The sequence below is a fragment of the Lepidochelys olivacea genome (genome assembly GCF_965140295.1).
Source record: "Lepidochelys olivacea isolate rLepOli2 genome assembly, chromosome: 3".
Classification (NCBI taxonomy): Eukaryota; Metazoa; Chordata; order Testudines; family Cheloniidae; genus Lepidochelys; species Lepidochelys olivacea.
The window spans coordinates 56,788,831-56,800,872 of NC_140413.1; the positions used below are offsets into that span (position 1 = coordinate 56,788,831).

Here is a 12,042-nt window from a genome sequence, read left to right on the forward strand (position 1 = left end):
TTTTACAGAGGGGATTCCTTTACTTCTATTAAAAGTCTTCTTGTAAGAAAACTGAATGCTTTTTCATTGTTCTCAGATCCAAGGGTTTGGGTCTGTGGTCACCTATGCAAATTGGTGAGGATTTTTACCAAACCTTTCCCAGGAAGTGGGGTGCAAGGGTTGGGAGGATTTTGGGGGAAAAGACGTGTCCAAACTACGTTTCCCAGTAAACCCAGTTAGAGTTTGGTGGTCGCAGTGGAGATCCAGGGACAAAGGATAAAATCAATTTGTACCTTGTGGAAGTTTTAACCTAAGCTGGTGAAAGTAAGCTTAGGAGGTTTTCATGCAGGTCCCCCCATCTGTACCCTAGAGGTCAGAGTGGGGGAGGAACCTTGACAAACCTGCTCTTAAAAATCTCCAATGATGGAGATTCCACAACCTCCCTAGGCAATTTATTCCAGTGCTTAACCACCCTGACAATCCCTTGCTGCAATTTAAACCCATTGCTTCTTGTCTTATCCTCAGGGGTTAAGAAGAACAATTTTTCTCCCTCCTCCTTGTAACCTCCTTTTACATACTTGAAAACTGTAATGTCTCCTCTGTGTCTTCTCTTTTCCAGAATAAACAAACCCAATTTTTTCAATCTTCCCTCATCGGTCATGTCTTCTAGACCTTTGATCATTTTTGTTGCTCTTCTTTGGACGTTCTCTAATCTGTCCACATCTTTCTTGAAACGTGGTGCCCAGAACTGGACACAATACTCCAGTTGAGGCCTAATCAGTGCAGAGTGGAGCGGAAAAATTACTTCTCATATCTTGCTTATAACACTCCTGCTAATACATCCCAGAATGATGTTCTTTTTTTGTAACAGTGTTACACTGTTGGTTCATATTTAGCTTGTGGTCCACTACGACCCCCAGATCCCTTTCCACAGTACTCCTTCCTAGGCAATCATTTCCCATTTTGTATGTGTGCAACTGATTGTTCCTTCCTAAGTGGAATACTTTGCATTTGTCCATATTGAATTTCATCCTATTTACTTCAGACCATTTCTCCAGTTTCGCCAGCTCATTTTGAATTATAATCCTATCCTCCAAAGCACTTGCAACCCCTCTCAGCCTGGTATCATCTGCAAACTTTATATGCCATTATCTAAATCATTGATGAAGATATTGACCAGAACTGGACCCATACCTGATACCTACGGGACCCCACTTGTTTTGCCCTTCCAGCATGACTGTGAGCCACTGATAACCATTCCCAGAGAGTAGTTTTCCAACCAGTTTTGGACCCACCTTATAGTAGCTCCATCGAGGTTGCATTTCCCTAGTTTGTTTATGAGAAGGTCATGCGAGACAGTATCAAAAGCTTTACTAAAGCCAAGATATACGTCTACCTCTTCCCCCCATCCACAAGGCTTGTTACCTTGTCAAAGAAAGCTATCAGGTTGGTTTAACACAATTCGTTCTTCACAAATCCATGCTGACTGTTTATCACCTTATCTTCTAGAAGTTTGCAAATTGATTGCTTTATTATTTGCTCCATTATCTTTCCAGGTACAGAAGTTAAGATGACTGGTCTTTAATTCCCCAGGTTGTCCCTATTTCCCTTTTTATAGATTGGCACTATATTTGCCCTTTTCCAGTTTTCTGTGATCTCTCCATGCTAGATGACTCAAAATCAGTAACCCTGGAGGTGGGCTCAGAGTTCACGGATGTGCTGATTGCAACACTGCTCTCTGAAAACTGGCATCATTATGGGCCTGTTGAGAGATGCTGTACAGAGATGCAAAGGTATGAACCGATGACCAGGTTACTGCTCTGGATTAGTACCTGTACGAGGAACACTGCTGCTAAGGCCTGGATTCTTGTGGAATGGGTGGTCACGATGGCAAGGAGGCAGAACCTTTGCTTGCTCAAAGCAAGCTCCAATACAAGCAGTTACTCAGGACAAGCCCTGAGATTGCTGAGGTGGGCTCCCCACCCTAGGTCTGACACATCCAAGACTAGAGTAATGGATGGTTGAGGGGCAGTGAAGAGTACCCCTATCATTAGTGAGCCTGGGTCTCTCCAGCAGGTCAACAAAACGATGACTGGAGGTAGAATAATGAGTATTGAGTCCAGGCAGTGTCTGCTCAGGGAATAGACTGACACAAGCCTCATCTGGAGGGGTCTGAGGCATAGCTTTGTGTACTGCACCACATAGGTACATGCTGCCATTTGCCCCAATACTTTGAGGCAGACCTGAGCAGTTATCAGGTGGGTCGTGACTTTGGAGATCAGGTCCAAAAAGCTTGGAATCCGGCTTCCAGTAGGAAGGCCTTGGCCCGAGTCATGTCAAGTACTGCCCTGATTAACTCTATTCTCTGAAGCAGGACCAGGGTTGACTTCTGCTCGTTTACCAACAGACCCAGCACCTGGAAGGTGGCTCGTACTGTACTGAACTGCGCTGGACCTGAACATGAGATTGACCATTGACCAGACAGTCATTGAGGTATGGGTAGACCTGCATGCCTCAACTCCAAGGAAGGCTGCTGTCACCACCATGCGCTTCATGAAGATCTGTGGGGCTGCCGACGAGCTAAAGGGAAGAGTGGTGAACTGATAATGGTGTTGACCCACTACAAACCTGAGAAATCTCTTGTGCCCACGGAAGATGGAGATGTGGAAATAAGCATCCTTTAAATCGAGGGTGGCATACCAGTCTCCTGGATCCAGGGAGGGACTGATGGAGGGAATGATGGAGGCCAGAGAGACCATGCAAAACCTCAGCTTCTTGAGATATTTGTTGAGGCAACACAGGTCCAGGATGGGCCATAGCCACCCCCCATCTTGACTTTCGGGTTTAGGAAACATCAAAGTAAAACTCCTTCCCTCTCAAGTCTCAAGGAACTTCCTGTACAGCCCCCACGTGTAGAAGGGTTTGCAACTCCTGGATAAGAAGCTGCTCATGAGAAGGGTCCCTGAAGAGGGACAGGGGGTAGGTAGGAGGAGTGGACGAAAATTGGAGGGTGTAACCAGCTGCTATAGTGCATATAATTGTCCGATGTTATATATGACCTGTCTGGGCTGAAGGGTGACAAGCAGTGGGGGATGGATCTGGCGATCAGACTGGTAGACTGTCCTCGGGTGTACTTCAAAAGGCCTCCCTGGCCCCGCCAGGTTACCTATGCGAGCTTCACTGGGAGGCTGAGATAGAAAGTAGGGGTTGGCATCGCTTATAGCCCTTCCCTTTTCTTTTATAGGGCTCCTGCCTGGGAAGTGCCACAAACCTGGGAGGCTGCTGGGGCCTAAAATGCTTCCTGGAGGCAGGAGGTGTATAAAGGCCCAAGGAGCGAAGGGGAGTCCTCAAGTCCTTGAAGCTTGGAGTCAGTCTGTACTGAGAACAGGGATGCCCTGAATGGACTGCTGCACTTTGAGGGAGGCCCAATGACTTGAGTCACAAGCAGTGCCACATGGTGACCGCTGACTCCATAGTCCAGACTGCTGAGTCAGCCGCATCCAGAGCCACCTGGAGGGAGGTCCTGGCCACTGTTTTGCACTCCTCTAGGATGGCTGTGAACTCCTACCTCAACTCCTGTCGTAGCAAGTCTCTAAATTTGGACAATGAGTCCCATGGGTTACAATCGTATCTCTCCAGGAGAGCCTGCTGATCAGAGATGCAACTGGAGGCTGCCCATTGAACAAACCTTACGTCTGAACAGGTCCAGTCTCTTGGCCTCTTTATTTTTGGGGTTAACACTCGACTGCCCCATCTATCCCACTCATTTGCCACCAACACCACAGAGGGCGGGGGGGTTGGGTGGAGGTATTCAAACCCACTGGATAGGACAGCGTATTTCTTCTCTGCCCTTTTTGAGATAGGGGGCAGAGAAGGAGAAGTCTGTCATAGTACCATGACAAGTCTCATCACCACTTGGTTAACTGACAGAGCCACTCTGGAGGGAGCTGCTGTAGCCAGGATGTCAATTAGGCTCCTTGAGCTCTTCCATTTCCAGTCTCAAGTTTGCGGTGACCCTTTTCAGGAGCTCTTGGTGGGCCCTGAAGTCATTACTAGGACCTGCAACCGTCTCATCTGGGAATGATGAGGAGGAGGCCTGTAATAGGTGAGGGTCCGCCTGCTCTTCCACCACATCCATTGGGGCCATTTCTTGGACGTCAGTACCGGAGTCAGGGTCTGATGCCAGACGGGATGGCTTGCCCCCCTGATACCACCGAGTATGAGCGGTGGGACAGGAGGCCCAGAGAACAGGGGAAACTCCCACAGGTTCCAATACTGTCACTGCATTGGCCAGTGACCCAGTGGCCAGGCGCCAGCCAGGGGGCGAGTACCGAAGTCCGGGTTTTAGGCCGGGTACCGGTAGGTCTTAAGTGGAGTGAAGGATTCCCCTTCGGACTCCAAAAAAAGGATTCTTCTCTTGGGAGACCGGGTGGCACAGTATCCACTTCCGCCTCTGGGCGGTGCCGGGGAGGTGGAGACCAGTAACGGGCCGTAGACCGCTGTCATAGGACCACAGGAGGGTTTGTCCCTGGATGGTGTCGCAGTGGTCAGTATTGCAGTGGAGCTCACCATCCCTTGCTCCCTCTATCCCTTGGCTGGCAGGGGGCCTTGAGGGGTCTGCTAGATCGGGAGGGACATAAGGTCCCTTGCCGCCTTGGAAAGCCTCCGGGGTTCAACAAGTCCACAGGCGCATGGCCCCACTGCGGCTTCCAAGAATCAGAGGGTGGCACCCAGATTAGACTTGGCACTCTAGGTGTAGTCAGCAGAGCCACCAGTGGCTCTGGGAGGACAAGTAGCCTGGTGTGGGTCTCACTGCACTGGTCACTTCCCACTCTTTGGCACCGCAAAGTGCCCTCTCGGTGCACTGTTTCTTATGCTGCGTCTTCGGCATCAAGAATGGAGAAGGGTGCCCGGAAGAGCACGGTGCCAGTGGAGCACTTTGCATGGAAGTCAAAGTGCTCGGCACCAATTCAGAGCGGCTCAGCTCTGAAACTGGTCTGAGGGCTGCCTCCATGAGTAAAGTGTTCCAATGAATGTCTCTGTCTTTTTGTGTGCATGACCCCTGCAAATCTGGCACTTCTCTTTAACCTGAATTTTCCTGAGGCACTTTAGACAGATAGAGTGTGGGTCACTCACTGGCATTGGCTTGCCACATGAGGTACACGACTTGAAGTCCGGAGACCAAGGCATGCCCAGCCCTTGGGAGAAAGTCCCTTGACAACAGGGACAACTATTAACACTACTATATGACTGACTACAATAAATATACAACAGAAAGTCCAAATCACTGGGAAAGAGGCCTTGCAAGAGCAAGAAGGAGCATTCCATGCAACCAGCACAGGCAGAAAGAAGGAGCTGAGATGGTATGGGGCTGGCAGTGCCCCTTATACCACTGCATACGCACGTGGCTCCAGAGGGTGCTAGAGGTGGTCCTATGGGTACCAATGAGGAAAAAATCTCCTGCAATTGTGCATGCGAAGCACACACCTAGCATGGAATAAGCAAGCACTCACCGAAGACCTGACCGTTAGTACTGGTCAAAATGCCTGCAGATGGACACCATTCATTTTCAAATGTCTGCTTGATTCTGCAATTACATATACCACTCTTACTCTTTCCACCCTGTGTCTCCGCCTAATGATGAAGTAGCAACACCTTTGCAAACATGACATGACTGTTTACCAGATCAGGCACTGAGTCTAGCTGCTACTTTGCCAAAATAAAGATGATGAAAAAACTTGATCCTTAATAAAATAAAAATAATAATGGAAATTTAAAAAAAAAACACTTGATGCAGGTGAAAAGAATTTTCTCTCACAAATCTCTAAGAGGTTTGCTTTCTAACATTTCATATTCCTCTCAACATCTGCAACTTCGTTTCCATGCTCCCTTCTTCCATTAGCTGCTTTTTAAAAATATGAGCAGATACTTCTCTCTGTTGGTGTTGCTTCTTCCCCATATTTACACCAGTGTATCCCCTGACTTTCAAAGCAATGATCTCGAAGTATAAACCAAGGTAACTCATCAACTTTTCATATGCCTCTTCATCTAAGGGTGAGATTCCCTGGGCTTATGTTGTCTAACTGCCTTTGCCTGTAGCTAATGAATTATACACCTTCCTATCATCCTTTGAATTCCCATAAGCAACAACCTGCACAGCATACTACCAGTGTGTCTCTAAAACTCTACAGACAGGGATTGCTCTTTTAGATGTGTCCCCCAACCACACTGCACCTCGTTCTGACAAGACTGCAGTGGCTCAGGGACTGAGAATCCCAGCTCTGTCCTATTCACAAAGAGTAGTGCAGCTATCATCTCACTAAGCAGGACAAAAATATTACAGTAGATATTTAAGGCCAATTGCTCTCTTTATCTTACTTGAAATGTTCCTACACTTTGGACTTTCAATGTACCAAATATTGATCACTTATTATTCAAAACTGCTAGTGTCTCCAAAAAAGTGTTAGGAATTATTTTAACCACCTTTACTTTTCTATTACTGTTTTTAGAGGCTAAACATTCATATTCTTTATAAATCATTTTGGACTGTAGGCCTGAAATAGGATACCCCTGGGAAAGGTCTGTGAAATCCAAGAGGCCTAGGGAAGGGCCAATCCTGGAGTCCCACCCCCGACCCCTACCCCCACCAGCCTGTTTTGGTTGTGAGCACCTGGCTATCCCTTAGCGCAGCGGTTCTCAGACTGCAGATTGGGACCCTAAAGTGGGTCACAAACACTTTTTAATGAGGTCCCCAGGGCTGGCATTACACTTGCTTGGGCCGGGGGCCGAAAGCCGAGCCCCACTGCCCAGGGCTGAAGCCAAAGCCCAAGGGCTTCAGCTCTGGGTGGCAGGGCTCAGGTTACAGGCTTTGGCTTTGGCCCTCCCATCTGGGGCTGCGGGACTCAGGCGGGCTCAGGCTTCATTCCCCCCTCCTGAGGTCATGTAGTAATATTTGTTGTCAGAAGGGGATCGCGGTGCAATGAAGTTTGAGAACCTCTGCCTTAGAGGAGTAGTACGTGCCTTCACACCAAGTGTCAAGAGAAAAATATGTGGTCATTTTGTATTCCTTTCTTCCCCTCCCCATCCCTCACAAGAAAAATAATGCAGAGGGGTTTTTTAAAGTACAAAAAAGTTTACCATGCTGGAAGACTGCTATATCAAAAGTCAGAATTCTGCACACAGGAGATTCTGTCAGCAGTTGAGATTTATACACAAAAGACTGGCCAAGCATGGGCTGACAGCTAGGCACAGCTATGTGGTGTGCTAACTTCACAGTAGAAGATGGATGAGATCAATTTTAAAGCTTTTCTGCCTTTATCTAGCTGGCTAAAGTTGTCAGTGATTTTTCCCCTAAGCCCGGTGTTTCAACCATATCCATCTACAGCTATCATGGTCATCGTTTCACATAACCAACAGAAAATGAATCATTTCATGATAAAGTAGCATTTTACAACATGAGCTTTACGAAGTGTCTACATTTACACTGCATAGTGTGTGTTGATCACACAATGAAATACATAGGCCTCCTGCAAAATTAAATGATTTACAGACAATTTAATCAAACATAAAAGCAAAATTATCACATAAAATTAAAGCAAATTACAGTATATTGTGTTATTATCAAAGAACTATTTAATTGGAGAAAATGTGCATGCCAAGACTTGTAGGATATTTAAAACCAGAAGGGCTGTGTATAATTACTGCACTTCAAAAGTTCTGCTGTTTTAAAAGATGTAACCATTTTCAGCAATATTCTTACCTACAGAATCAAGAACTCCACAGGAAACAATGGAAATTTTCAGAGTTGTCCTCATTTTAAGGATGACCACTTCAAAAGCAAACACATGCTTTAGGCCTGTTCATGAGTACAAACAGGACATTGTGTTCATATATCCTATAGAACTACTTTATCAGTACTTACCTGCCATATCAATGGCAAACGGCCGGTCTGCTCTCCAGCCAGTATACCAGCCAACAACTTTCCCATTTTCCACTACAGGGCGCTCATACCGTCGACCTCCCACTAGTCCCACAGGCCACACGGATACTTTGCGGGTAGTACGCATCTGCAAGAAGGAGGAGGCACAGGGTGATTTCACTTAAGTTTTCTCAGCAGGCTGTGCTTTTTTTGTAAATGGGGGAAGCAAAACCTAGACATTTCCAGTCACCACAAGGTGTTTACAACAGAGTCAGTGTTTCCAGATTTCAACCCTAGAGAGTTGGTATTCGGAGGCTATATGTGCCCCAAAGTTCTCTCACTGCCAGCTAGTTCTTCAGATCTCTAGTCACTTCAAGTCTACTGGGAATATCCTGAGAGAAATAAGGTTGTTAATACCAGTGTTGCTTAAGATATGAAGCACCTAAAAAAAACAAAACAAAAAACAAACACAAAAACCCTATATAATCTCTTCCTCGGTAAAGAAAAGCACAGACGTCTGTGGTAGATTTTTTCTCTGGAAAGATGTTTTGTTGTTTTAACGTGTTTCTTTCTATAAATCCTTAATGCGCTTGCATCATGACTGCAGAAGCCCATCACGGTAGAATGGCATGTTTATTTTACAGTCTGTAAAATACAGTCATTTATAAAAACATACATGCAACTTTGAGGTCTATATCAGAATATATTGTATCTAGAAGCCAGTAACAGACTCTGGAAGAGAAATAAATCCTGATTCTGATTGGAAGTGCACATACACAAACGCCTGTCTTATGAGGATTGCACAATAAGTATGTTTAGATGTGTTAAAAAGTGGCCTGTAGAGGACAACAAAATTGGGCTTGTGCCTTCCCCCCACCCCCACATGGTGCCTAAAAAATGGCCAGTTTTAATTTTTGGAAGAAAAAAAATAGTGGGAATGATGTTTTCCTTTCATGGATGCATAGTTTCCAAGGCCAGAAGGGCCCATTATGATAATCTAGTCTGACCTCCCATATAACATAGGCCATAGAACTTCCCCAAAATAATTCCTAGAGCATATCTTTGAGACGAACATCCAATCTTTATTTAAAAATTGTCAGGGATGGAGAATCCACCACAAACCTCAGTAAGTTGTTTGAAAGGTTAATTACTCCCACAGTTACAAAACGTACACCTTATTTCCAGTCTGAATTTGTCTAGCTTCAATTTCCAGCCATTGGATTGTGTTAGACCGTTCTCTGCTAGGCTGAAAAGCCCATTATTAAATATCTGCCCACCATGTAGGTACTTATAGACTGTAATCAAGACCCCCCCTTAGCCTCCTCTTTGTTAAGTTAAAGATTCAAGGAGCTCAGTCTCTATCTCTAAAAGGTATGTTCCTAATCCTTTCATAATCATTCTAGTAGCTCTTTCCTGAATCCCTCCAATTTATCAACATTCTCAAACTGTGGACACCAGAATTGTATTCCAGCAGTGATCACACTAGTGTCAAATACAAAGGTAAAATAACCTCTCTGCTCATACTTGAGATTCCCCTGTTTATGCTTCTCAGCATTGCATGAGCCCTTTTAGCCACAGCGTCACACTGGGAGCTCATGTTAAGATGATTATCCACCATGACCCCCAAATCTTTTTGAGTCACTGCCTCCCAGAATGGAGTCCCCCATCCTGCAAATATGGCCAACATTCTTTGTTCCGGGATGTATATATTTACATTTAGCCATATTAAAATGCATATTGCTGCTTACGCCCATCTTACCAAGCAAAATTCAGATGGCTCTATATCAGTGACTTGTCCTTTTCATTATTTACCACTCCCCAAATTTGTGTGTCATCTGCAAATTTTATCAGTGATTAATTTGTTTTCTTCCTGGTCATTAATAAAAGTATTAAAAAGTGTAGGGACAAGAACCAATCCCTGCGGGATCCTACTAAAAACACACCTGTTCAATGATTCCTCATTTACAATTTTTTTGTAATTAGCTAGTTAGCTAGCTTTTAATCCATTTATTGGCTGACATGTTAATTTGATATCTTTCTTTTTTTAAATCAAAATGTCATGCAATACCAAGTCATATACCTTATAGAAGTCTAAGAATATTACATCACACTATGACCTTTATCACGCAAATGTATAATCTCATTTAGAAAAAAACAAGTTCGTTTGACAGGCTCTATTTCCCAATAAACCCATGTTGATTGGCATTAATTATATTTCCATCCTTTAATTCTTTGTTATTAAAGAAATCAATATTAATAGTCCAGTGAGCTACTCTTCCAGCTCTTTTAAAACTCTTGGATACAGGTTATCCAAACCTTCTGACTTAAAAACATCTAACTTTAATAGCTGCAGTTTAACATGCTCATAAGATACTAGTGGAATGGAAAGAGTGTTATCATGATATGACTACATCATCTGTTTTTTTACAAAATACAAAACAAATACTTACTGAACACTTCAGCATTATCATCTATAATTCTACCATTTCCATCTAGTAATAGGCCAATAATATTGTTAGGATTCTTTTTTCTCCCTAATATATTAAAAAAACCTCGTTCTTATTGTCTAACTCTGCTGGCCGTAGATTTTTCCTTGTGTACATTTGCTTCCCTTATCCATTTTCTACAATTCCTCACTTCTAATTTATATTCAATACTATCATTTTTCTCTTTCTTTTATATTTTTATAGCTGACCTCAATTCCCCTCTAAACAATGAGGCATTCTTCCTTGATTGTGACTTCTGGGGCATCTCATAAGTGTTCTTAAACAATTCCCAATTATCATTCACATTTTTCTGATTAAATTCTTCCTCCCAACTGCTCTGGCTCAGAGTTGTCTTCATCTTTGTGCAATTTGCCCTTTTAAAGTACTACATCTATATATCACTGGTCTAGACTTTCTTCTGTTTGCACATTACAAAATGTCATTAAATCAGGATCATTGACCAAGATTACCATAAAAACTTTAGCTCTGTGATCAGTTCCTCTTTATCTATTAAGATAGGGTCTAATATAGAACTTCCCTGTGCTGGAGACAACGCTTTTAGTTAGGAATTGTCATGTATAATATTTAGAAATTCCGAAGATGTTTTAGTACTGCCAACATGAGACCTCCAGCATGTGTCACTCAAGTTGAAGTCGCCCATGATCACATGGCTTTTTTTCCCCTACACATTATAGACAGGTGTGCAAGGAGCCTGCTGTCCTACTCTCTCAAGTGATTTGGTGGTTTGTAGCAGACACCAACTAATACCGTATCTTGTTCATTATATGTTAGGACATTGATCCATAAGCATTCAAGACCATTTTCTTCCAAGTTATCAGTGGCTAAAACAGTTAATTCTATTTTTGACACTAAGTGGGCAAAAGGGTAGGGGGAATGGCACTCTGTCCTTCCTAAATAGGTTATAACCATTAATTTTAACACTGATTGCAATCATGTTTGACATCAGAGGTATGAGTTCTGCCACTAAGTCCAGTGAAGCCAGATTTCACCCTAGAAATGTAGGTCTTGTCTACCCTGTAAGATTCTATTGTTACTGGAAAGCTATGGACATTATGGCATCACCAGAGATTGCCTAAGACATTCTTTCCCAGAAAAGTTCACCAATCTAACGAAATCAAGTTAAAAATCAGTCTTGTTAAACTGGCACAACCCTACACTGTACCTGACCTTAAGTCAGTCCCAATTTAAGCAAGGATAACTCCATTTAAATGAATCTACATTCGGGGTTTGCATTGGTTTAGCAAGATTGATTTTTATATTGATTTAGTTAAACCAGTTCATGCTTCAAGTGTAGACAAAGTCTTAAAATCCTTCCCCTTACAATTAGTCTTTTCCCAGACATTTAAAACTTTTGTTTGTTTTTACTAACAGCTTTTTAACTCCAATATCCACAGGACACTCTAGAGAAAGAAAGCTGTTGTTAAAGATTCAGTACCCCACACTGCACAGGAGGAAGGAGAGAATGGCTTCCAGTCATGGTCAACAGCCTCCTGCTGAGCCTGAAAACATCTGCTCTCATTGTAATAGAGCTTGTGGTTCAAAGATTGGCCTTATTAGCCACCTGAGGACCCATAACTCCCATGGAAGATGATCATGCTCGGTAACAAGTGATCACCCATCACCCCACACTCCAGAGAG

General features: G+C 43.8%; 1 protein-coding gene across 1 annotated transcript in view; it reads right to left on the minus strand.

The window, feature by feature from the left end:
- B3GAT2 (beta-1,3-glucuronyltransferase 2) overlaps positions 1-12,042 on the minus strand; it is a 60,070-nt gene that overhangs the window by 27,777 nt on the left and 20,251 nt on the right. The window contains exon 2 of the mRNA XM_084623135.1: positions 7,901-8,045. Within this exon, the coding sequence (XP_084479261.1) occupies positions 7,901-8,045 (145 nt within the window). The remainder of the gene's footprint in view (positions 1-7,900; positions 8,046-12,042) is intronic.